The sequence below is a fragment of the Urocampus carinirostris genome, chromosome 1 (assembly GCF_059441175.1).
Source record: "Urocampus carinirostris isolate Australia breed hairy pipefish chromosome 1, RoL_Ucar_1.0, whole genome shotgun sequence".
Lineage (NCBI taxonomy): Eukaryota > Metazoa > Chordata > Actinopteri > Syngnathiformes > Syngnathidae > Urocampus > Urocampus carinirostris.
In genome coordinates, this window is record NC_142349.1 from 34,544,012 (window position 1) to 34,571,468 (window position 27,457).

General features: G+C 41.3%; 1 protein-coding gene across 2 annotated transcripts; it reads left to right on the forward strand.

Moving 5' to 3' along the window:
• Positions 1-3,412: 3,412 nt before the first annotated feature.
• Positions 3,413-27,268, forward strand: LOC148374441 (ATP-sensitive inward rectifier potassium channel 10-like). 2 transcript variants are annotated; one of them, XM_088336504.1, is made up of 6 exons: positions 3,413-3,689; positions 14,925-15,207; positions 17,918-18,129; positions 20,324-20,455; positions 21,714-21,891; positions 26,038-27,268. In XM_088336504.1, exons 1-6 carry the CDS (start codon positions 3,687-3,689, stop codon positions 26,409-26,411), a joined length of 1,182 nt encoding a protein of 393 aa, XP_088192630.1. In that variant the 5' UTR covers positions 3,413-3,686; the 3' UTR covers positions 26,412-27,268. The 2 variants fall into 2 exon arrangements, with proteins under 2 accessions (XP_088192630.1, XP_088192623.1); XM_088336497.1 differs by having other exon boundaries at positions 3,414-3,689; positions 14,862-15,207.
• Positions 27,269-27,457: the final 189 nt, after the last annotated feature.

Here is a 27,457-nt window from a genome sequence, read left to right on the forward strand (position 1 = left end):
GGAGTGGCTGATTGGCCGATCAAGATCACATGGGGAAAACATTTATACAGTGGTACCTCTATATATGATCACCTATAGACAAGAACATTTTATATATGAGATTTATTTGGAACAAAGGTCTTTCTCAACATACAAATGAAAATCCAAGCTACGAGCCTTTTCAGATGCTACCACTAGAAACCGCTTAATGCTTGAGACCGCACACCACTAGCATAAATTTGTCTGTTTTTTGCGCTTCCCGCTAACAAGTTTAAAGTACTACATGCGAAATACAGTCCTCCCCCAAAAAAGTAACGATTGTGCTATAAAAAGTGTTTGTGTGTATGCTCATTTATAGTTACAGTAACTTTAATTTTAAGTGTACATTAAGTGCTAAAATATGTGCTGACAGCTTTTTGAGTGATGTGGATTATTTGCACTTTGTTTAACCTTTGTGCAGTCTTTTTAGCATACCTGTCAACCTAGCCAATTGCTCCACTTATTAGATAGATAGATAGATAGATACTTTGTTCATCCCCGAAGGGAAATTCACATTTCCAGCAGCATTCCTGAGCTGAGAACAATCGAGAACAATCGAAAATAACACGGGAGCTGCTGGAGTGGCTGCCATTCGTGACGGCGCCGGAAGAAAAGATTCAATTTTAAGAGGTAATAAACCTTACTAACTCAACATGGCACCTATTCACTCACAGCAAGCACACTACGTAGAAAAGAATCCAACTATAATTGGTGTAAACAAGTTTAGTTCATTTACCGAAGAAAAAAATAACAACAATTCTTTCAGCATCTTTCATAGTTCTTTCCCCACTTATATCGCTTATTATGAGTAGCATTGCAGGATTTTGCATGATCTACAGATGTTTTTTTGCATCCAGTCAATGTTATGGCCTGCAAATCACCCAGATCTCAACCAAATTGAAAAAAAAAAATGTCCGCAGCAAGGCTCCAACCTGCAAAGATGATCTGGCAACTACAATCAAAAAGTGTTGACGCCAGATTGGTGAAGAATACTGTTTGACACTCATTCATCAAGTCCATGTCTCAGAGACAGCAAGCTGTCATAAAAGCCAAAGGCGGTGCAACTTAATAATAGTGATATGTTTTTCATGATTCCATATTTTTTTCCTTAGAATTTAGTGATTCCATATTTATTTGCCTGCACTTGCTCTATAAAAGTAACATTTACTGACATTGCAATATTTTTTTCTTAAATTAATTTAGTGTTTCTGAAAGCCAATATATTGCACTTTTGAGTGACCTTACGATTGTTTCATGTTTGTGATCTGAGTTTTTCTACAGAACAAAATGTCTGAATGAGTGCTTTCCCAAGACTGGTGATTCCATACTTTTTGCTAGGGGTTGTGTTACAAACCACACGGCACCCGCTTGTCATCAGCATTTCTTTGTGTTCTTCTAACTTTGAGTCCATTTTTTGATTATTTTATGTTCAATGTAACAAGTTGCTTAAAGTAACGGGCTGGTATGCTTCCCTCTTTGTTTTGATTCAAAAATGTTGACTGCGCATGCCCCGGCTGTTTGACTGACAGCCAACAGCAGCCTATCACAGTCGCCCACACATAAAGTCTCACCCACCCTACACAGGGCGCCCTCCCTAATCTGTTTTGCACTGTCTGCTGTATATTAGAAACACAATGCACGATACATTGATATCAATGACAATAAAGGCAATTCAATAAAAAATCTGACAAGGAGTTAACCAGCGATAACCAAAGCACGAAGTAGCGAGGGGTCTCTGTAACACAATATAGTTTCATTTGCAATAAAAAGTCATAACATCAATACCCATTGTCTTCCTATACTCAGTACATACTTTTCTCTCATGGCTGAAAATGTCAGGATCTGGTACATCACCTACCCCTAGAAGGCGCCAAATGGACGGTAAACTAGAAAAACCTGTGCCCAAACTCCTTACACCAGACTGTTATTACCTTGGCCCTTTATAATGAATGTATGAAGAGCAAACATGTTTGGATCTTTGCCACTGCCTCAGTTACCATGTCAGGGTTTTTTTCTTCAGGTTTTGGTACTTTCCTTGTTGATTTAAGCCTTAATTTGTTTTTTAATTGTTCCTGTTTTTTGTTTCTAAATACCATCCTTTGTTGAGCACATCTGATTGTGGGTCCACCTTCGCAAACGTGATAGAATGACCCGACCACCAAAAGACTCACTTCCCTGTTACGGCAGTCAAAATAAGGTCCTCCAGACGCTTTTGTTACCCTGTCCCAGCGGTAAGGAGAAGGTCCCTGTTCTGGTGGGAAGAAGAGCCCCTGACTGCTTTTGGCCCTGTTACAGCGGACACGGATAAGCACCCTCAGCCACCATCGTCCCTTGTTACAGCAAAAAAAGACCATCTGCTTTTGCTTCTCTGATCTTTTTTTGGTGTAACATACCCTTGAGGGGGATGCAATGCCAGGATCTGGAATGGCACCTTCCCCCAAAGGGATGCCAACCTGGTTTCAAACTGGACACACATGTACCATATCTCTTTGTGAGGACTGTTAGGACAGCACACAGGGTCTGGTCATGGTCATTACTACCCTGTTTTTGTTAACATACCAGGTTTGATTTATGTGTCAGGTTTGTTTTTTTGGAGTAAGGTTTTGTTTTTGTTTCTGGTTTGGACACTCTGCTAGTTGTTTCTGTTTGTTGTTGGTGGTTTTTGTGAATGAATATCATCCTTTGTTGAGCACACCTGCCTCCATTCCAGTTTCCTTGAACGTGACAGAAAACTCTCTTGCCGACAGCATTAAAGTGAGGAAGGTAGAGCAAATCTTTGGAAATCTATTTCATTATTAGTAAGAGATCTAGTCAAAATTGACTTTTTAAATTAAATATGTCGGGCTAAAAAGACTCTGGATTTATCCTGCGACAATATTATTATCAATCTATGTGTACGTTGTCATATGCTATCAGTAACTGAGAAGATTCAGATCAGGGCCGTAATAGGCGAGATGATATATGTTGAACAAAATATGCGTTTTGTGATTTGAGAAAAAAAAACGTATACAAAGATTTTTATATGGCGTACACAATTTAAAGAGAAAACATATAAATTGACAGGTATGCTTCACTCATAACGAACCTGCAGGAAGAGGCCTTCTTTTTCAAGCACTTTTTAGAAAGTCAGCACACACGTGGACTCATTGCCTGGGGTGCGCCTTCCCTAAGTCATGCTGGGTCACCTTATCGTGAGGAGACTAAGGGCTCTCATTCGCCTCACGATCCGTTGCCTTTCAGACCCAACAGGACGCTCAGTACCGGCCAACTTGCTCAGTTTCATTCATGAATGGGTCTGGGGGAGAAAAAGCGTATTCGTGTCTTGTTTTCTTTTAACAGGAGCGGCAGTGGAAGGAGGAGGAGGACGGGGGGATCGCCACTCCACGTGCACGACCCTTCTTCCGCTGCTCAACTTTCGAAGTCGGAACTCCTAAAGGGTGCCGGCTCGGATGCAAGCGTTCGCGGGACGCGACAGGAATGCCGGGACGGGGGCAAACACGTGAGGGAGAGAAAGCGGCCTCTTATAAAGACCAAGGAGGGGTCAAGTCCGCGAGTTTGAGGGCATCGAGAGACCGAACGCACCATGCCCAACTGGACTTGCACCATGCGCATCAGCGGCTGACGCCAAGTCCCGTCGAACAAAAGCCTGAACCCGGCAACGCTTCGAAATGGTAAGTCAACAACTTCAACTTTATTTATTGCACATTATTATTGTTTAGGTGTGTTTCACTGGGGCAGATTTTCTCGAGAATTTAGGGAAATCTCTCTCCACAAATGGGACTGACATTTTCAATATCAAATAAAAAAGATATTTCTCCTAATCGACTAAATTAACGAGTGGTCTCCAAACCACAGCCCCCGTGCCAAATATTGGCCTGCCTCTTCATTATTGTCGGCCCACTGAACAATACCAGAGAGCATTTTGATGTACCTTTTTTTTTTTTTAGACAAAAAAGAGATTGAAGTCTGGGTTTGCGTTATTGGTAGTGAGAGCGCCAAACCCTTAACACTGGACTACCATTTATATAGATGACATATGAAAAGTAATTGGATTTTTATCTCCTTATCACACTATCATAAGTCATGGTACCAGAGCCGAATATAAATTCAGTTGTGCATTTCACATGTTACAATAACAATACATTTGAATTCAATTCTGTGCATTGTATGTGACAAACTTATTGTCATTGTAAGACTTGATATAACGGGAAATAGGTTGGTCCGTTTAAAGTGAAACTGCTGTATAGTGGGGGGATAGAAACCTATGGTAATGCGTAGTTATTGTATTATTATAATTTTATATAGTTATTATTGCCTAGTTGTATTTATGTTTTCTGAACCCCCGGTTCCCCAGATGAAAACAAAATTAACATATAGTGTGTATTGCTTATGAGTAATATACATGTAAATGAAAAAATAAATTAACATATAAAGGTTAAATTTTGGATGACTTACAAAAAAGCGTTTGATTAAAACTCAAAATTACAAAATTTTGTCATGGTACCAGAGAAAAAATTCATTGTGCATTTCACATCTTACAATGACGATAAATTGAATTTAATTCTATGCATTGTATGTGACAAATTTATCGTCATTGTAAGATGTGTAACACACAATGAAATTAACATAACCTCTCTGGTACCATGACAGAAATCGTGTAATTATGAGATTAAATCGAACACCTTTTCGCAAGTCATCTATACCACTGGTGTTCCAGTGTTTCTGACAACTCAGCTGATCTTGGACCTGTTAAAACCGTGCACAGCATTGCCATTGCCTTTTTTCTTCTTTAGAGAACGCAGAGTTTGAATTGGTTATTACTTTTTTTTTTATATAAATAAGGATTTTATTTATTTTCTGATTTATATTCTGGTAAGAATCCAGAAGGGTTCTTTGGTTATCATTTATTTGATGCTGACTTTTATTCTTGAATCCAGAAGGGTTATTTAATTTTGGCTTTCTGGAAAATTATATTCTTACATTTAGGCATTCCTGCAAACTGAGCCCGGCCCCTCATCAGAGAAGGGACAAGTTATGTGGCATCTAACCGGAAAAACTTTGGGAACCTCTGTAATAAACTCTGGACGACTAGTAGGCCTAAACAAAATGCTCCTAAATACAAATTATTATTATTTGAAATTGGACAATGATAATCATCATTCATACCTCTCAACCTCAGTCTATTGTTCCTTTATTAACAATGCAAATCCCCTTATTAAACGATAATAAACCTTACAAACACAACGCGGAACCTATTTACTCATAGCAAGACGGACTATGAAGAATGAATGAAAAGATAATTTGTGTAAAACAAGTTCATTTTATTTACCAAATAAACATCACAAAAATTATTAGAGCATTTAGTGTTGCTTATTATACGTAGCAGTATATTTAAAATAAATAAATTCCAGTGCAATTTTTTCAATACAGTATACATACATTACTCCTTATTCATTCTTCATTGTTGTTGTGTCCTTCTGTATGTACGGCGACCTTGGGTGTCCTTAAAGGTGCTTCGGAGTACAATGTATTATTATTATTATTATTACACCAATTGAAAAGATGAAAAATATGTATGAAATACAGGGAAAACACATCAGTTGACAGGTAGAATCATTATTAGAATGCTAGATATTAGAACATTATAATACATAATGTAACCATGATACAATAATACTACATTTCTTTGCTACTTCTACAAAAATTCTCAAAAAGTAAATCTTTATTTCCTTTAATTTTCTTGATTGAAACAACATAGTCTACCTCGGGTGTCCCAATGTGGTGCCCGTGGGCACTGGGTAGCCCCCTATGACCTCCCGAGTGACTGGTTCTGAAATTATATCATGGGTCATTGTGATTTTCTAGTAAAATTGATTTCTCACTAGCATGTTTAGTGGCTCAGCCTTTTTTTAACCTCCAATATTTACAAACTTGTAATAACATTAACAACGTTTTCGCCTGAACTCAGCGAAAAGTGTTTTGAGGGACGATAACTAGGGTCTCAATCGTGGTGCCCGCGAGAAGCTCAGGAGGTAGAGCACTCGTCTTGGGATCAAGGGATCCCAGTTCAAATCCCGGCTCGTCCGTGTTACATTTCGAAGTGTCCTTGGGTAAGACACTGAACCCCTAATACCCCCAATAAGCAGGTTAGCGCCTTACATGGCTGCAAGGCTGCTATTGGGAAATGTGGAGCACATTGTAAAGCGCTTTGGGAAGTCATTGACTTGAAAAGCGCTATATAAATGCAGATCATTTCATTTTTCATTTCATTCAATAGCCCGGGGGCTGGTTACTTACCAGTGATGGGCTATAGTAATTTTCTAGAAAAATAGATTTCTAACTAGCATTAATAATAATTGACATGATCTTTGAAACCACGTTTTAATGGTTGACTGTGCTTTTTCTAACCCTACTTCTAAAAATACTAGAAGGTAATAGTATAATAATAACAACACAGTAATGACATAATAATAACATGTTATTTTAGAAATGCATATAAAACTAGTTGCCTATTGTGCTAATCAGTAACAAAAAAGTAACCTTTGGCTTTTAAAAGGTTTGATATTTGATTCGATATTTGTTTTTTGTGTATAAACACTTTTCATTTTCAAATCGAAAATCTGACAACTGAAAACCAAATTGAGTCATGACATGAGAGTGGAATACGATTTTTAAGAATAGTTTATAGAAACACTCAGGTAGAAGCACAATTATTTGACTCATAAACTAAAAAACAGGGAAACAAATCTCACCCACAATTGAAACACAACAGTTACACTCCAAAATGATATTCTGTTGTTTAATACATTATATTGAATTGAAACGTTTAATTATCTCACATATTACTAAATGGACTCTTTTGCACAGTAAGGTGGCAAACACACTGATGCTCACACAAGCTATATGATTTTATATACTAGATTCGAATATTTCAAGTGTGTGATGTATTTCACGAGAAATGCCCTTACACTTCCTCATTTGCTCTCATTTAATTGAAATATCCCCTATTTACTCTAAGAGCTAAAATTAATTCTTGCACATTTAACTGAAACAATTACTGAATTACACTCAATATCCCAAAATGCTCTTACTTATGTATAAAAATTAAATACTGTCAAGAACCGTAACAGGATCAGGACCCAAATGCGTGACTTTGCTCACACAAGCCTTTTATTTTACGGGAAATGGGGATGCACGTTAGGCAGCAGTCTGGCGTGGAATGATAGGAAGCCAGAGGCCGACGAGATCGATACCAATAGCCCGAGCAGATATCGGACAGATTGGTACGATACCGGACAAGACGGGACAGACAGGATTGATATTAAAACAGGATATCGAAAATAAAAGGACAAACTAGACGGGAACGAAACTGGAAACCGATATCAAACAACGGGACAGACAGGAGTGATATCAAAACAGGATATCGAAACTAAACAGGTCAAACTAGACGGGAACGAAACTGGAAACCGATATTGAACAGGACAAAATAAACGGGAACAATTCCGGACAGGAAATACCAACAGGAAACAGGACCGAGTCAAAACCCACGTCTTGCGGGGCAGAGGTTCGTTGACGGACTGACAAAGGAAGAGTGAGAGCACTGACCAACCAATCTGTCAACAAGCCGCAGCTGGCGCCACACGGGCGGGGCCAATTGGGCGCCATGGCAACCGTGACAAATACAGTTTAAGGGCTCTTATATATTCTTCTCTATTATCAAAAGAGGCACACATTACTCAAGCAAAACTCATGCACACTGTTTGTAAAACTATATACACATGCAACACTAACACAAGAAGGAAAGGCTCTCTCATTCAAACATTTTAACACTTTTAACTTGCTCTCACACATAAATGCAGCACCATCAAACATTCGCGCACATATTCAAAGAGCATCTTAAGAAAAGACCCATGACTGATGAATCTCATACCACAAAAATGCTCTCACACGTTGGGTTTTTCCTACTAGCAAAAAAGAACACTGCATCATCACAAACATAACAAAAAACTCACTTAATTGAAAGCAAAACACCCTCTAAGACAGGGGTGTCAAACTCATTTGAACTCGGGGGCCACACGCTAGAACAAACATTCTGTCGGGGGCCGGACTAGTAGGGGGCCGGACTAGTAGATTAAAGAGAAAGAAAAAGAGAGAAAAAGAAATAAAATAAAGAGGGCGGGAAAAGGAAAAAGAGAGAGGGAGAGAGAGTGCAAAACAAAAGAGATAAAAAGAGAAGTCGTGAGAGAGGGGGAAAAAAGGGAATGAAAGAAAGAAATCTGAAGAGAAATAGAAAGATAGAATGAGAGAAAAGAAAGCGCAAAAGGTAGAAGGAGAGAAAGAGAAAAGAAAGAAAAGGAAAAAAGGAAGTTAGAGCAAAGGAAGTTAAAAAGACACAGAGAGAGAGAGAGAAAGAGGAACAAAGGAAGAGAAAAAGAGAGGCATAGAGTGAAAGAGACGGAGAGAGAGTGGGAGAAAAAGGGTAGAAAAGAGAGAGACAGAGAGAGACAGAGACAGAGAGACAGAGAGACAGAGAGAGAGAGAAAGAAACACAAGTACAGTGTCTTTGTGAGAGGCACCTGGCTTTCGCAACATCAAGTTAACATATTTCAACCTGCAGCTTGTTTTTCTCTTGCGCTTCTCTGAGCGTTGTCTCGCGGGCCGGATTCAAACCCTAAGCGGGCCTGATTTGGCCCGCGGGCCGCCTGTTTGACACCTGTGCTCTAAGACATAAGTGAATCATTCTCCTGCCCACTTCTCAAATACTCTCACAGAAAAAGTGCAACTCTCACACACGAGACCACTTGAACACCTTCACACGTGATAAGGTGCATGTGTTGCCGCGGCGCAGCTGGGCGATGGAGTTCCGTCATTCGCAGAATACTAACCGAGGTCTTTTGTCGCCCTACTCTCCTTTTCCTCTCACAGATGCAACGGAGCGTGCACGCAAACACACAACACTTGGCTTTCAGTCTTGCGCGCAAACACAAAATCACAACTTTACTTGCACTCTCACACTCACACAAGTTCACGCATAATAGCCTGCCCACACACGCACACACGGGCACACAAGTGTGGGGATGCTTTTTGTCAATGGCGTCTTTTGTGTCTTTCATGTGTGAGTCAAACAAAGCATTCCTGTGTGGACGGAGGAGAGGAGGCACAAGGAGGAAAATAGGGAGAGAGGAAAAGAGGAGAAGCGAGAGAGAAGTAGAAAGAGAGAGGGAGAGAGAGAGCGAATAAGGATAGGAGGAAACAGGTTTTATTCTTTGGATCAAAAAGGGAAAAGCGGCATCGCCATGTGGGTAAACGGGGTGGTGTTGCCATGGAGACGGGATACATCCTGCCTTAGAGTTCACCCGCAATTTGATTGGACAGATGCGTGTCTGAATGTGAGTGTGTGTGCACACTCTTGTTAATGGGTGTCAACCTCATTTGAGCCCAGGGGCCACACGGTAAAAAAAGCACTCTCGCAGGGGCCGAATTGGTAGATTAAAGAGAAAGATGGAGAGGTGGAGAGAGAGAGGCAAAGAGAGGGACAACGAAATTGAAAAAAAAAGACAAAAAAAGATCGATCGACAGAAAAAAATAAAAAGAGAGAGTGTGTGACGGGTAGAGCGAATTACAGAATGATAAAGAAAACAAAGAGACAGAAAGAGAGAGAAAGAAATTAAGAAAAAAGAAAGGGAAAGAAAGAGAAAATTTGAAAAAAAAGAAAAGGAAAATGAGAGAAAAAGTAAGACAGAGAGAATAATAAAGAGAAAGAATGTAAGAAAGATTGAGGGGGAGAAAAAGAGAAAGAGAGATGAAGGTAGAAAGAAAGAGAAGAGAGTCAGAGAGAAAAAGAGATAGTCAGAGAGAGAAAAAGAGAGTGAGGGGGATAAAGAAAGTAAGGCGAGATAGAGACAGGAAGAGAGAGAGAGAGAGAGAGAGAGACAGAGAAAGAAGGAGAGAATTAAAAAAGGGAAAGTGATAGAAAAGGAGATAGAGAAAAAGAAAGAAAGAAATAAAACATTTAAAAAAAAGACAGAAAGAGACAAGGAGGGAATTAAATAGAGAGAGATAAATAAATAATGGCTTTGGTGACGCTTGTTTCTTTTGCGTTTTTCACAGTGCTCTCTCTCTCTCGCCTGCCAGATTCTGTTGGTGGACTTAATCCGGCCCGCAGGCTTTATGTTTTACTGCTCTTGATGGTGTCTTGTGAGTGTGTGAAGCTTTGTAGGGTCTCCAAAAAAGTTTGGATTGAATGTTGGGGAAAGCGGCATTGCCAAAGAGATGAAATACATCTCGTTCAAGAGGTCGCCCCCACTTTGAATGGACGTGTGTGTGTGTGATTGTGTGTGCACGCCTACTAACTCTTGAATGGCATCATTGTGAGTGCGAAGCTTTTTGGGGTCTCGGTACCCCAAAAAGTTATGTAACGAAAGACGACGGGTTATGTCACCAGTTGCTCGCTGGCCTCTGTGAGGCTGAAGCTACAAAAGATGAGCCTCACCATGTAGTTTTGTAGCTAAGTAGTTACATAACAAATGGTAATTTATCGAATGAAGCTACAACAAAATCTCCGAAGAGCCGCTTGGGAGCTCTTTTCAGCTAGCTGAGCTGAAAGAGCCGGTTCTCTAAAAAGAGTTAAGTTAAGTCAAGTCATGTTTAATTGTATAGCTCTTAATCACAAGGAGTCTCAAAGGGCTGCACAGATCAAAGCCTATTGAAAACTACGGACTATTATGACACCATCCCCCGATCTAAAACCGACAAGAGGGCAAGGTAAAACTCAAAAAATGAAGAAACCTTGAGAAGGGACTGCACATGAAGTAAGTTCCCATCACTATCACCTTGAGCAGGGATTGGGCCACATTTCTACACAAAATAGTAAAATTGTCTTTATTGTCGTTGTTAACAACAAAGTTAACATTGTTTGCAACAAGATTAGACAAAAAATATTACGAGTTATCAAGAAAATCAATCAATCACTAATAAGCAAAACAATACTGCAAGTAATAAAATAACGTAAATTACTTATGCAAGTAGGAAAATAAAATGATTGATTTGTTTGTATTAGCAGTTTTTAACCTTTATTTTTATGAACGCAGATGGTTCTGAACATGGCTTCCTCCTAAATTATTCACTCTAAACTTGAATTGATATGACGTATGACCAGGGTTGGCTAGGGTTACTTTAACTTGATTACTTTCAAATACTTTTGGATTACTCCAATACCAAATATGCTAATAAAAGACAAAAGAAACTAAATATGAATAAAATTACTACATTTTGTGCAGGCATGGGGAGTAACGGAACACATGGAACGGCAAAAATGATGTTGGCAAGCTGTTTGGATTTATTTTCATTTTGTTTCTGTCGCATTTTACGTTAGTTTTGCCTCAGATCATAGAGATCAAAGCCAGGAGAGAAAGCTTACCACTTGTTATGAGTCATAATTGTAAAGTAATCAAGTTAAAGTAACCCTACCCAACCCTGCGTATGACAACAAAAGCAAATACAGCCAAGTTGTGTTTTAAAACAATGCCCAATAAGATAAAACATGTTTAACATGTTAAGGGCAAGTAGCATTTACCTTTCTTTAAGCTTTAGTTCAACAGCCTTGACCATTTTATAGCCAGAGTATGCATCCATCTCAAACTCTTACATTAAATTCACATATTCGGTCTGGGGCCTCGCAATATCATCGCGCGGGCTGCAACTGGCCCTCAGGTTGTTTTTTTTTGAAACCCCTGAGAAGATAAATGGTCACTTGGAGTTTCTGTAGTTTGTATTCTTACTTGTGCTTTTTAGCAATTGTGGGTTACAAGATACAACACAGTGACACCTAGAGGTGAAAAAACACACTCTGTCCCTTTTCGCTTTGGGCAAAATCGGCATCAGGCCTGTAAACCGAGCCATTGGCTTCACCACTCTTGATGTGAAAAGCTCTTCAGACCTTTGCTGCAGCCGCTTTGAATTTATTTGCCTTTTCCCCCCACCAGGTAAAATCCAGGTTTGCTTGTAAGATGTTTTCATTAGTTAGTTTGAATGACAGACAAATGTTTTGTGCCTCTTATGTGCCCTTCTTTTGCTCACCAAATCGAAAATGGGTTCGAAATGTTTTGTTTGTCATCTTGTTTGCAAAATATTACGAGACCATTTGATTGTTTTTGCCAAGAGTGGCCTGCGATTTTTTTCAATATAAGCACTATTTCTAAGTCACCAAAGAGGCTCACAATTTGGAGCAAAGGGGAAATATTGGTGTCAATCAAAGGTAAGATCGGGCCTAAAAAAAGCCAGCCCAATTCGGCCCAGGCCAGCTGGTTTTAAAACCCTATCCAGCCTGAGCCTGTTAGTTTGATTTTCAAAAAGCAAACCGCAAATTTCACATTTTGTTTGCGAGGACTCGAGAGGAGGAGAGGTAATTTATGCTAACAAATGAAAGCCTGTCTATTTAAAATGAAATATAAGTTAAACAAAACTGTATAACATATACCTATTTTGTATTTCTCTGTCTGCAGTGGTGACATTACTGGACATTTTTTCCAGCATTGACAGACTTTTTTTTAGAGTTGACGAGAAAATGTTAAGGCTGTTGAAAATTGGGCCATAAACCACAGCAGTAGTACCTCCTTAAGAATCTACCACAACACTTTAAAAGAGAGAGACAGAGCGAGGAAGAAAAAAAATGACGGGTGGACGAGAGACAGAGAGGAAGGAGCCAAAGCACAGAGAGATGTTCTTTTTTAAATATACCTTTTCAATAAATTTATTCTTTTTAGGTTAAATACTCACACATTGTTTTAGAATACATTTTTATAAAAAAAAATAATCTATTTGTTTAAAAAAAAAAGTCAGCCAGAAAGAAGCCTGGCCTGACCTGAACGTATTGATTGACATTTTAGGCTGAACCCAGGGTCAAAATTAGGGTTGGGTCAGATTCGGTCTCAGGCTTAAGATCTCACTTCTGGTGTCAATGAATTATGCGTGTTTTTCAAATACTTTGGAAGATTTTGTGATGAGTGACCATGGAAATATTTGTATTCAGCTGCTAAAACAGTGGTCAAGTGTACTGTATGCCCAGAGAAGAAAGCTTTGGCACCTTCCCATGACATGCTTCGAGCCATCTCTAGTTTCCAGTCATAGTCAGAGATCGCTCTTTGTGCCGAAACCCTTCGGACAAGAAGCGGCAGTGTTTTCGTCTTTGGCAAATCACCGCGTTGTCTTTTAACGCACCGAGGCTTCTCTTTCTCTCGCATCCTCGCAGTCTCCTCTTTTTGTCCGCCCTGCCCGCCCCGCCGGGATGGGCCACGGCTCGGAGCTAACTTAGCGTGTCTAATGGCCGCCCGCACAGGCAAGCGTTTGTCTGCTTCTGCGTGGGGAAGCTATGCTTGGCAACGTTAGCATAATGCCATAAAACCAACAGCTCGAGCAATAACTTGGCAACATTGTGAGCTCATGCTTCTTGATTCATGCCAAGTGGCGTATAATCAGATGTGACGCTCTATAGATTAAACCAGTGTTTCTCAACCTTTTTTGAGCCAAGGCACTCTTTTCTCAGATCACCCCATTGATCGAAAATATTTGATAATGAATTCCACGCATCAGCTTAATATTTTTCAATCACCTGCGAGCTAAGCGAGGGGGGTGTTAATGTTTTCATTTGGGACCTAAGTATGTACATAGACCCGTTTACGGTCTGGTTAGTACTTGGATGGGAGACCGCCTGGGAATACCAAGTACAATAAATCATTTGTTGCATACTCTGCTGCGACAGCACCGACTGTACTGCCCTGGTATAGTCTGTGAAAATGAATTTCCCTAATGGGACCAAATGCATAAAAAGTATTTATCGTTTTTCTTGTCAACACAAGAAAAGGGGGGATGAGTTTAAATATGACCCCCATCTTTCACAGTAAGTCAGTTCTGTTACCTTAGAGGTGAAAAATGCCCGAAAATCTGCCTCAACACTTTAGGTTTTGTTGACCCTGCATTTTCCCCCTTTTTCTCTCTCCCAAACCAGAACAACATTGACTATAAACAACATATTTTACAGGCAGTCAGATAGGTTACCCTCGATGTGAAAACTTCCCCAAAAAGCTCACTCGGCATTTTTAGTATTGCTGACTAAGCGGTTTTCCCAAAAAATGCATTCAAATGGTCTCACATCTCAACACAGGAGATGGTTTAGCGGCGCACAGCCACTCTAGTTAAAGCTCAAACTCTAATGTTGCATAAATTGACATTATAAGGTTTTTATTATCATTTGTGGTCACTGGGGCCCAGGAGGTAGAACAGGTTATTTATTTTGATTTATAATGTTTTTGCATTTTGGGATTTTTCAAAATATTTTTGCCTGTTCTTCAATTTGAAAGTTCAATATTTTCTCTATTAAGTAAGTTTTAACAATGCACAAGTTCAATCCAATTTTATCTTACAAAGCTGTTTGAGCTTTGTAAGATAAAATTTATTAAGCTGAGCAAAGCTGTTCGAGCGAACACAATGGGTAGGTGTGCACAGGGCTTTAGGGTACCCTCATAAATCACCTTGAGTAAGACTGGGTAAACAAGAAGGAATAAGGGTGCAGTTTGGCAACTTTGAGTCTGTGTTATTTGTAGTTACCCTTGTGCTTTGTACCACACGTTTTTTTTTGGGGTTGCACTACAAAATAACAGTGACATCTAGCGGTCAAATATGACACAGTGTCCCTTTAACATATGTGGAATGCATTTGAAAATAAAAAAAAATACACATGCAATTTTCCCACAAAAACAAGGACTCCAAATGTTTATGAAAGGATATTCAAACTTTCTGTCGCTGAACCGCCATGGCGCTTGCTCGGTGGTTATTTCCTTCTGCAGATGACGTCTGCCACGCCCCCTTCATCCCATAGCTCCTCACCCCAAAAAGTGTGCCACTCCCAGACCCAGACTGATGTCCTAAAACCCCTGCTGGGTGGTGGCCTCTCCAACCCCGGCTGCACACTGAGGAAAAGAAGGCGCATTCTGTCCAAAGATGGCCGCAGCAACATCCGAATCGAGCACGTCAGCGGCAGGGGGTCGCTCTACATGCGCGACCTGTGGACCACCTTTGTGGACATGCAGTGGCGCTACAAGTTCTTCCTTTTCACCGCTACTTTTGCCGGGACCTGGTTCCTGTTCGGGGTGCTGTGGTATCTGCTGGCGCTAGTGCACGGAGACCTGCTTGGTGAGAACACGAGAGATTACCCTAAATTCCGGACTACGGAGCGCACTTCAATTAAAGCCGCATGCGCAGATTAAAGAAAGAAACTCAATTTTGTTTTTGCGCAATATTAAGCCACAGACTTGAAGAGCCATAAAAATTAAATAATTCAGGTCCATGTTTAACATTTGAAAAAAAATCAGCGGGGAGATATCTAGTACAAAAGAGTAACCATTGCGCTGCAATTAAGACACTCGGTTGCAAACTGTGTTTGTAGCCGTCGATCTCAATCAACTAGTGCAGCAGTCAATATTAAATAATTTTGCATTAACATATACGCAGGACTGCAAAAAAACATTTTCAAAAAAAAAACTCAATGTAAAGTACTGACTAAAATTCAAAAGCTCGTACAATCCCAACAGCATAGCCATGGGACTGATCTTAAGCTCTCCCATTCCTTGTGCTTATCACAATGAGATAAAGAGGAGACCAAGTATTTCTACTTCATAAAAAAAAAAAAACATAATAGATAAGCGCTTGGAATCTTTCTAACAAGTAGTGTCAACTGGTTGAATATTTTATAGTGGTAGATTGTCATTAATTATCAGGTATATATTTCCTGTCGGGCCAAAAACTGTGATGTCAAATTAGGCTGATAGCAGTAAGATAACTGTCAGCGCGATTGTGTACCCCTTCTTAGTTAGTAACTTGTGTCGGCATGTATAACAATTTTTATGTACTTGTAGCAATACTTTGTCTCTCTTCTATCACTTTGTCATGTCAGCAAGGATGGAAAAGCTTAAATCAGTCGCATAACTCAGCACAGGTACAGGCTGTTGTGATTGTACATGCTTCAAAATTTTAGTCAGGACAGTATATTGAGTTCTACACACTCTGCAGGGTTCTTGAGGGTGGATGGGAGCTTGCCTGTCCGGTCTACATGTGTTTTGTGGACTTGGAGAATGCATTCGACCGGGTTCCTCGGAGGGCCTGTGGTGGGTGCTTCGGGAGTATAGTGTACAGCACAGTCTTATCCGGGCTGTTTGGTCCCTGTATGCCCGGTGCCAGAGTCTGGTCCGCATTGCCGGCAGTAAGTCGGATTCGTTCCTGGTGAGGGTTGGACTCCGCCAGGGCCGCCCTTTGTCACCGATTCTGTTCATAACTTTTATGGACAGAATTTCTAGGCGCAGCGTTGGTGGGATTGGAGTCCGGTTTGGGGGCCTTAGCATTGCGTCACTGCTTTTTGCAGATGACGTGGTGCTGTTGGCCTCCTCAGGCCGTGATCTTCAGCTCTCGCTGGAGCGATTCGTAGCCGGGATGAGGATCAGCACCTCTAAGTCCGAGACCATGGTACTCAGCCGGAAAAGGGTTGCATGCTCCCTCCGGGTTGGGGATGAGATCTTGCCCCAAGTGGAGGAGTTCAAGTATCTTGGGGTCTTGTTCACGAGTGAGGGTAGGATGGAACGGGAGATCGACAGACGGGTCGGTGCAGCGTCTGCCGTCATTCGGACCCTGTACCGGTCCGTCGTGGTGAAGAGGAAGCTGAGCCGAAAGGCAAAGCTCTCGATCTACCGGTCGATCTAAGTTCCTACCCTCACCTATGGTCATAAACTTTGGGTCATGACCGAAAGAACACGATCCCGGATACAAGTGGCCGAAATGAGTTTCCTCCGCAGGGTGCTCAGTCATCCGGGAGGGACTCTGTGTAGAGCCACTGCTCCTCCGCATTGAGATGAGCCAGTTGAGGTGGCTTGGGCATCTGATAAGGATGCCTCCTGGACGACTCCTTCGGGAGGTGTTCCGGGCATGTCCCACCGGCAGGAGGCTCCGAGGGCGACCCAGTACACGCTGGAGAGACTATGTCTCTCGGCTGGCTTGGGAACGCCTCGGGATCCCGTTGGATGAGCTGGAGGAGGTGGCCGGGGATAGGGATGTCTGGGCTTCCCTTTTAAGGCTGCTGCCCCCGCGACCCGACCCCTGATAAGCGGAAGATAATGGATGGATGGATGGATAGATGGTATATTGAGTTTCGTTTTGAGAATGTTTTTGTCGTACTCCTGCGTATATGTTAATGCCAATTAAATTAATATTGACTGCTGTGCAAGTTGATTTAGATTGACTCCTGCAGACACAGTACGCAAACAGGTGTCTTCATCGCAGCACAACGTGTTACTTTTCTCTTCTAGACATTTCCTTGCTGATTCAATGGGAATTCTGTTCATCCATTCATGCACGTCACTAATTAGATTACATGGCATTTGGCTACTGAAGGGTCCTTCATTATTCCTGTCGTTAACCCGCGCTTCACAGAATTTTTTTCACTTTGATAATATTAGAGCACTGGGCAGAAATCATATTGCGCTATCACCTGGCGCATGCCCTCGTAATGCTTGTTTTACTTAAGCAATCTGATTCCCCTGTTCCACACCAGTTCTAAGCCAAATGTTTGAATGGGTCGGGGAGACACACCGCGTCAAGGCGGGGCCCCGACAGGCACCGCAGCTGGGGACATCTACCGGAAGGGCCCGGCACGCGTCTGACACCTGTGTGACCATCCGGCTCACGAACAAAAAGGATTAAGCTGCATGTTATTGTCAGCTGCAGTGTTTAAAATGTGGAAAAAAAAGCTTGAAGTCTGGAATTTACTGTACTTATTAATTTTGTAAGTAGAATGTCAACATGATCTGGGGAGAAATAAGCCTGCAGGACTGATACAATGTAATTGTGATTGCAGAGTTCGAGCCACCGTCCAACCACACTCCGTGCGTCATGCAGGTACAGACGCTGACGGGGGCCTTCCTCTTCTCGCTGGAGTCGCAGACCACCATCGGTTACGGTTTCCGCTGCATCACAGAGGAATGTCCCGTCGCTATCGTCCTGCTCATCACGCAGCTGCTTATCACAACGCTCATGGAGATCTTCATCACTGGAACTTTCCTGGCTAAGGTGCAGGCTTTGACTATTTTTAGCCAGACATGTGGACATGTGGGGAATAATCCCCACCTTGGAAATATTTAAAATAGTAATTTAAATCAGACACATGTTCATTAACAATGAAAAGATGCAATTTCTATAGACTCTCAAATTGTATTTAAAACTGGGATTTCAAACTCAATTGGAAACGGAGTATTGGTGAGGCTTGGCCACATCATGTTTTTCACTAGAAAAGGACTGATAAAAGCATTCCAGTGTTCTTGAAAATCTTTACGTTCTAACGCAAAATAATATAAAAAAAGATAAACATAAAAAAGTACGAAGGAAATAAGGAGACGGAAAAAAACATCAATCAATCAGAAATAAACGAATTCAATGATAAAACAGGAGATATAAAGGACTGAAGAAACCACATATAGTTGTTGAGTTCATCTGCCTGTCTGTATTAACAGTTATTCAACTTTTAACGTTCTAAACATGAATGGAACAGTGAACAGTGAACAAGTGTTCCGAATACGGCTTCTCTTGCTTACTCTTTGCTTCTACAAAAATGACTAAAAAACAACCCAAAAGTAACAACAAGAAAACAACTAAAAATGACCACAAATTTTATCTCAATATGAAAGCAGACCAAAAAATGACAGAGAACCACCCAAAATAAACAACCGAAGCGACCCCCAAAACGTCTGGAAAATGACCAAATCACAAAATGTTCTATAAAGTGAAAAACAACTGAAAACATTCTGAAAAGAACGGGAGAAGTGCAAAAGCTAGTAAAGAAAGTACTGAAACAGAACTAAAGAGTATGAAAAGTCCTGAAAAAACATAAATTCCAAGTAAGTAATTAGTTGTATATTTCTTTTCTTCTGGGCTGCTGCAAAGTTCATCATTTATGCTGTTTTTACTATAAAATAATATAACATTTTGTGTATTATTGTGCACAGCTTCTTGTTATTTTGGCTCACTGTTAATTGTTTTGACTATTATGCACTCGGGTTTGTTAATTTGATTATGATGCGTTATTTACATCATTGTCATTGTTGACCAATCTTGTTGCCATTGTTTGATTTCCAAACCTCTTAGGGCTAAACTGCTTTTTGTTACCTTGAAGATGGAAGAAAAATAAGTCAAGTCACTGAATGGGTTTGGATCTGGGCACAGTTGGGTCAAATCTTCACATACCCGTCGCTTATCATCTTAGTCCCTCATATAAGACTATTTGGACTCCATCTTTCGTTGTGTCGTTTCTATTCCACGCTGCTTAGGGCCTTTGCTGTTACGCTGTTACCATATCTAAGCTGTTTTATGTTTCTGGTTTCTGTTTTCTCCTTGCATTTTTCTATTTCCACATTTGATTTTTGTTTATGGTTGGGCATTTTTGTTATTTGATATGTGCCTACTTTTTGTTTTTGTTTCGGATCTAGTTTTGGTAATAGAGATTGTCTTTGTTATGAGCACACCTGCCTTCAGTTCCTGCTTGTGCTGCATGAGTCTATCACCTTCAAAACGGGTCATAAGAGCATAAATCGGACGAAAAAGGATAGGAAATTGACTGAAAGTTACAAAAACAACCCAAATAGTGATGGGAAAATGACCCAAAAAAACACTAAAACCACATTGCCTGTGAAGTTTCGCGGTCTCTTCTGCACAAGCGGGACACTTGTAGCATTCACAAAGACACATAGAAGTCACAGGACATCTCATACAAGTCACATTTAGTTGGAATATATATATATATATATATATATATATATATATATATATATATATATATATATACGATAAACGATTAACCAGCGGGCCGCAGTTGGCCTGCGGCCTGCGTGTTGAGGTGCCTAATTTTTAGACTGTGCAATTTTTGATCACTAGATGTCGCTGTATTGTGCAGTTTAACCAAGAACAAGTGCGTAGAAGCACTAGGTAGAATACAAACCATGGAGACTCAAAGTCGCCTAATCGCACCATCTCTCTTCTCTTTTTTTGGCCCCAGGCCTTTGAAAAGGTTTTTGGTTACTGGGGATGTGCGCAGCAGCAAGATGGCGGACAATTACTTTTTTTCTAACACAACCCAAGTAAAAAACTTGGGATTGATGTATGTATGTATGTAGATAAGAAAGAGTGAGATATCACTCGATTTCTTTGATGGAGTTTCAAGAATGTTGTTTGATTGCACCGTATCCCAAAGTCTTGTGATGTCATACGTCAGGTGGCACGTCCCAAGAAGAGAGGGGAGACGGTCAAGTTTAGCCAACACGCGGTGGTGTCCACGCAGGAAGGCCGCCCGTGCCTCATGATCCGGGTGGCCAACATGCGCAAAAGCCTCCTGCTCGGCTGCCAGGCAAGTGTCCGCCACGCTATTTCACTCATCTTTCTGCAAGAACGCAACATTTCATTTTTGCAATGTTTAATATTCGTGTCAACCAGCTCAGTAGCCTAGATGGTAAGGCGCCCGCTTTGAGACTGGGAGGTCGGTGGTTCGCGCCCCGGCCGAGTCATTCCTAAGACTTAAAAAGTGGTCGGCGGCGCCCTCTGTTGGCTGCGGCTGCATCGGCTCGCTACAACGGGTCAGGTGCAATCGACATTTCGTTCTGTGTACATTGTTACACAGAATGACAATACAAGGAAATTATTATTATTATTATTATTGAGCGGGTTACTGAAAAAATAATTAGTTATAGTAATTAGTGAAACAGTTTCCTCCAGATTACTGACACACAAAACTTGCGTGTAACTATCTAGTTACAAATTACCATATATACTCACATTAAAGGCGAACCCCTAAATACGGTTTAATAATAGCTACATAATAAGGGAAATAGAAAATGTGTACACCAACATGTGGAAGCATTGAAGCCTTCATATTTATCAGCATGTGCGATGTTGAGGGCTTCCAAACAAACAGTCGAGATACTCCATATCCATTTTGTCATTGGTCTTCAAATGTTTTTTTATCCAGGCATTGTGTATTGCAAAAATCATTTTACAAATTAAAAGACCAAAATTCAGCACTCTTTTACCATAATTTCAGTTTTCAAATTTGCCCCATTGCTTTCGTTGTTCCTGTATAAGCCACACCACCTCCCAATGCGCTACTGGTGGCACACAATCAAATATTTGCTTATGAACTGACAACTTGATTTGAGTATTTTATCTTTTAGTTGTAACTATGGCTGGGATGTGAGTATATATGGTAGGACGAATATCATAATATCAGTAAAGATAAATTACACGTCCAGGTACCTGTGCTTGAGACGGTGTCACCGTAACTGTATTCAGTTGTAATTTGTAGGTCATAATAAACACACCAGCCTTGCAATGTTGATGTGTTTAGCATTGAGTTGCTGGCAATGTATTACTTTATTAGTGTAAAAGGAACCGCCAATGAAAATAATGCATTGTAGAAAGTAGTAAAGTAATGCACCAAATTGTAATAACCATTATTTTACAAAATGTCACCACTAACGCGAAACAGAAGTCGTTTCTGCGGAAAAAAAAACGTGTTCCAGAAAGGATTTTCTTTGTAATGCATTACTCTCAGCATTTCTGCAAAGTCAGTGAAAGGTGAACAAAATGTTGGCTTGGGCATCGGTTTACAGGTGACAGGAAAGCTTCTGCAGTCGTCTCTGACCAAGGAGGGCGAGACTGTTCGCCTGGACCAGAGGAACGTGGCCTTCCAGGTGGACACCTCCAGTGACAGCCCCTTCCTCATCCTGCCGCTCACCTTTTACCACGTCATAGACGACGACAGCCCCCTCAGGGCCTGGGCAGCCAAGGGTGTGTTCCGCCTGCTCACATGAATTCAAATTTTACTTCTAAAAATATACACTCACGAGTCCTAAACCAGGCATTGGAAACCCAAAATGTTAAAGGGGCCCAAAAAACACTGATGAAATCAACTTTTTTTAATGTAATTTTTGTTTTGAGGATTTGATAAAAACAACAAAAAACTGGAACATGCATAACGTGCTCCTTATCTAGGCAACAAAGAGAGAGCAGTAAAACCCAGAATGCATTTTAAAATATAAAATAGCAGCCTTTTGAAAATGTAAACTAATTAAAATCACATTGATACAGTTTGTGTTTGATTTCTGTTCAGTTAATTTGCTCCTTTTACCTTTGTGGTCCATGGCCGATCACACATCCACCAGTTTGTTTAAAACAGCCACCTGCCTGGCTTGTGATTCTGCCTCTTTAAAAAGGGCTGCGCTTGGGCCCGCACAGCTCGTCTCTAAGGGGCCGGTCACACAGACATTTGCGGCTGAATCACGGCCAGAAATTTCTGACTTTGAGGCGGACGCTACAGGACGCATTGAGATCGCCATTCAGACGAGTTACGGCAGTGCATAACACGAGGTCGGAAATTCGCGCGCGGGTGGCAGCGCGAAAAAATTTTGCGCTGTTCAATTCTTGAGAGCGCGTGGACACAGCCTTTCACGAGTTTATCGAGGCTGGACCGCGGCCGTAAACTTCTGGCCGTGAAGCAGATGTCGTTGGGCGCTGTTGGACGATTTGAGACCGCCATATAGACGAGATAGAGCAGTGCTTTACTCGCGGTCGGAAATTTTCACGTGGTTGGCCGCGTTCAAAACTTTTGAGCTGCTCAAAAGTTTGAGCACGTGTTAAACCGCGTGCCGCACACGTGGTCAACACGAGGTAATGACGCGGAAATGACGCGGAACGACGTGCTCTGGCCGCGGCCAGGGCGTAGTTACACATGGGTAGGACGGGAAATTTCAGCGGGTAATCGTGGGCGGAGCATGGTAATAGCATGTTCTGCGCCTGTATCGCGGTGTTATTACGTGAAATTAGCGTGTTACGTGTGTGACAGTCAAACGCCTTTCTCCGCGTATATACAGCGCGATTTGCCGAGCACACCATTGTGCTCGTGACGTCAAGGGGGTGAACATGGATCACCGTCAGCGTAGTTTCTCTTCATTTCGAATAAATCTTTCGGTGCATTAACAATGGTCGTGGCAAAGCTTTGATGCTAGGTCCTTAGCTTGGCCTTTTGGCCGAGAGTAAGAGTCCCGGCTCCTAAGCTTTGTAAAGTGTTATGAACTGATCGATAATGAATAATTAGAAAATAGATAAAACAATTACCCTCAATAAACCCCTCCCCATCAGCGTAGTGATCTCGTCTTAACCCATATTAATTTCTTGACATTTCTTTTCAAGATAATAAAATAAATATAATAATAATAATAATAATTTCCTTTGTATTGTCATTCTTTGTAACAATGTACACAGAACGAAATGTCGATACACCTGACCCGTTGTAGCGAGTCGATGCAGCCGCAGCCAGAGGGCGCCGCCATTATACCAATTAGGTATGTCTCGGTCGAGGCGCGAACCAGCGACCTCCCAGTCTCAAAGCGGGCACACTACCATCTAGGCTACTGAGCTGGTATGATGCCATAGCTTGAAATCTTGATATTCACGGGACTGTGTCTAGAGCGTTTATGAATTCTACAGCCCGATGAATACATTCCTGCCGAGATTTGCATTTCCTCGCTTCTCCATCTGTTTATACCTCGTTTTATCTCACTTATAGGAAATGTAATGGCGAACATATAACCAAATTCACTTCGTCTTGTAATCGTTGGGAATGTAATACAACATAATCCTTTCCGTCTTTATTTTTATTGTGAACGTAATCGAACGGTAAATTCTTCCCCCCTCGCGTGAACGCGCATTCTGTTGCGCTTTCATCAGAAGCGATCGTATTCTATATTAAACGCTTATTAAAACAATAAAGCGAGCTAATTATAATAATTGGGAGATCCTAGTCTATATAACGCGTTTATTTAAACAATAAAGTGCGATCGTATTCTACAAAATGCGTTTGTTAACGCGGATGACAAGGTCAAAAGCGATCGCAGCAGAATGCGCGTTCAGGCGAGGGTGTGTGGGGGGGGGGGGGGGGGGGGGTGTGTTGCGTAGGAGTCGGATTTGGGCACAACACCGGCTCGGGAGCTTTTATACCCGTGGTCCACACGAGAAAATGACGCAGAAATGACGCGATGAGGAAGCGGAACAGTCGCCGGCGTCTTTTTTCCGGCCATACCACAGACGAACGGCGGGTTGTCAAATTTTGCGCATTTTCCATCCCGGGCAACCACGGGCAAAAAAAAAAACGCAAAATTTTAGCCGTGATTCAGCCGCAAATGTCTGTGTGACCGGGGACACAGTAGAGAGAAAAACAAATGGAGAACGCTCCCGGAGTTTTGCATTGCAGATATTTCTCCAGTCAGGATTTCAAACCCGAGAACCACGACTTCATGTCACAATAAATGACTTTGCTGCGTTCAAGGGGACAACCTATATCCTGTTTTTTTACAACCAGATACCAGTGAGCAGTCAAACCCGTCACTTCCACCCGTGAACTTTTACCAGCTGATCTTCTTTCTCGTGTCGTAGTTACACCCTTAGTTGAAATGTAGTATTTATTTTCTGTTGGAAAATGTTAAACCTGTTTGTGTTATGTTTGCCCTCTTACAGAAACCATATTAAAACAAAAATGTATTTTCCTCCCCCATCTTTGTCAATTTGTAAACATTTTTGGAAAAGTGCCAGGGGCCCACTTGCAGCGCTAAAGAGCAGCATGCGACTCCAGTATACATTGTGCTTATGAACGTTGTGGATAGGAGTTCGGGGTGATAAACATCTATTTGATTTGAATAAAATTGTACCGTATTTTCCGGATTATAAGGCACACCTGAAAATCCGAAATCGGCCAGAAATTTGATCATGCACCTTATAATCCGGTGCGCCCTGGAAATGCATAGTTACAATAAATTATTCAATTATACTGTTCTGCCTTTAAGAAACATATAAAGTGGTATTCGAGTACCCTCTTGTGGTTAATATGCCCATTGCAAACCCTCTTTTGTTGTTGCTTTGGACAATAATTGTCCAAAAGTATGAAACGTATTGTTATGACTTCAGTGAAGATTTTTGTTCATGGTAACGAATGTATCTGTATCGTGGGGTACTTTTTTGTACTTCGTTTTTTTGTTTTTACTATTATGGCGACCTTATAAGGGTAATGCTTGAGGCAATTGTCTGAATTAATAGCATCTAAAGAAAATAAGTCTAGTTATTTGGGACATAGTTCATTAGCTGTCTAGCCAGCAAAAAAGGCATACTCCAGCACCGTCACTATATATGAATGAATTAGTTTTAGTGGTCAAACCTGATGTCGTATAATAAACTCCACTCGTTTAATATGAGCATTCGCTAAACCCTAGTTTAGTGTAAAATAAAATACGATTTATTTTTTCAGATTCAAAACGTAAAGTTATGTAGTTTGGCCGGCTAGCCTGGGGTTAGTACTTGTTTTGCCGCGTCCCTTGGTTTATTCCCATCTAGGTTTCGTGTTTTTTGCTGTAGCCATTCCTCTTTTTGTTGCTGGCTCCCAGTTAGCCTGGCTATTCACTGCTTGTCTTTTTGTCGGCCAGCCGTGCAGCTGCATTTTGTTTATCTGTCCCGGTTAGCCCAATGTTGGCGGCTCTTTGCATGTTTTTGTGCAGTTAGCCCCTTTCTGTCTGCTCGACTTTTGTTCCATTTCTGCATCCACCTACGATACAACACCTAGGCGTTTTCCGCAAAAAATACCAAAACTTTGCTTGAAACACTCGTAACTTCTCTGCCTAATTAAGACGTCAAACAATAAGGCGACTGGCTTGTTAGGATGCTGGTGTAACTCTGATGAGGTCCCAGCTCAGAATGACAAAAACAAGCTGTCTTCTAAATTCATTATCTTGGAAAATAATTGAAATATACCAGGGCAATATGTATACGTTTTATGCAAAAACCATGGACTTTTTTTCTCAGATTTGGCATGTTTAAGAATTGGGAAATACCATTATAAGGAAAGTTCATTATTGTATCAACATAAGTCTTCTCCATCTACCTATCCAGGCGGTGGCTGGACCGATCCGGAACTGGCCGACTTTGAGCTGCTGGTTATTCTGAGCGCGACGATAGAGCCCACGTCAGCCACCTGCCAAGTTCGTACTTCCTACCTGCCCGATGAAATCCTTTGGGGCTACGAGTTCCCGCCCGTTGTCTCTCTGTCGCCATCGGGCAAATACGTGGCAGACTTCGCCTTTTTTGACAAGGTGGCCAAGAGCAAGTCGGCGCCTGTTTTCAAGCCGTCAGCTGACCCGCAACACAGCTATCACAGCAATGGTGGCGGCAAGCTTGCCGACGTGTCCGATCCAGAGAAGATCCGTCTAGAGCAAAGCTACCGGGAGGAAAGAGGCCGTGTCAGCGTTCGCATTAGCAACGTGTGAAAACCTGACGTGGGAATGGACTCACCTGAGCAAAGACTCAGCAAAACCGATTAGCACTTTGAAGATAAACTGGTTTAAAATGGTTAAAAATGAACTGGAATGGGCAACCTGGTCCTCGGTGGATGTATGTCTGGTATGGTTTTGGAAGTTTCTCTTCTTCTTATTCAAGTTTAACGGCGGTTGGCATCCATCATTTTGGAGCGTTACCCAATCTTATATTTATGGATATTATAGAAATTCCATTTAAAAAGTCCCGTTCTCCTCTAAATAATTGTAAAAGTATTCTTAGTTGAGGCCTATTATTCAAGTCCAACAAACATTGTAGTGACATTGCCTTCATTCCTTCACCTACCAGCCCCTTCTTTGTATTTTTCCTTTGCATGCTCTACTGATTCTTTCTTCTGAAAGTCTTCATAAAATCCAGTGTAATGTCTCCCCATCAGTTTTGACGTTTTGTTTAAGGCGCTGCGTCCAATCTCGAGCTTAGATTTGGCTTTAAAAAAAAACAGCCCGACCCAATACAGGCCTGTGCGTATTAAACCCCGACCCAGCCCGACGAATTAACTTCATTTACAGGACAGAGTCTGAAGCAAACCCCAAATTTCATATTTAATTTGTGAAGATTCGGGGGGAGGAGGAGACAATTTTCCATAATTGACACATGCTTTTTAAGTGTTGACAGGGAAATCTTAAGGCTGTTGAAAACTGGGCCATAAACCACAGCAGTAGTATGTCCTTGAGATGAGAAAGAGAGGCAGGGAGACAAAGAAAAACAACGATGGGAAGAGAGAAGAGAAGAGACAGGGAGAGGAACAGAGAGAGAGAGAAAGAAAATGAGAGAGAGAATGAGAGAGAGAGTCAGAGAGACAAAGAAGAACAATGACTGTTGGATAATTCAAGAAAATAAGTCAGCGAGAGAAAAGCCGGCCTGACCCGAATATAATTATTGTAATTTTAGGACTCAGGCTCGGACTCAGGCTTGGGCTTAAGATCTTACCTCTTGTCCCGTGGTTCTTAAAGCTGTTGGAGCTACAAGACCCCACCAG

What these genes read in the sequence shown, in the direction of transcription:
- LOC148374441 (XM_088336497.1), top strand. An exon ending in GCCTCCTGCTCGGCTGCCAG is followed by an intron (nt 20,456 to 21,713) that starts GCAAGTGTCCGC and finishes ATCGGTTTACAG; the next exon opens with GTGACAGGAAAGCTTCTGCA. An exon ending in CAGGGCCTGGGCAGCCAAGG is followed by an intron (nt 21,892 to 26,037) that starts GTGTGTTCCGCC and finishes CTACCTATCCAG; the next exon opens with GCGGTGGCTGGACCGATCCG.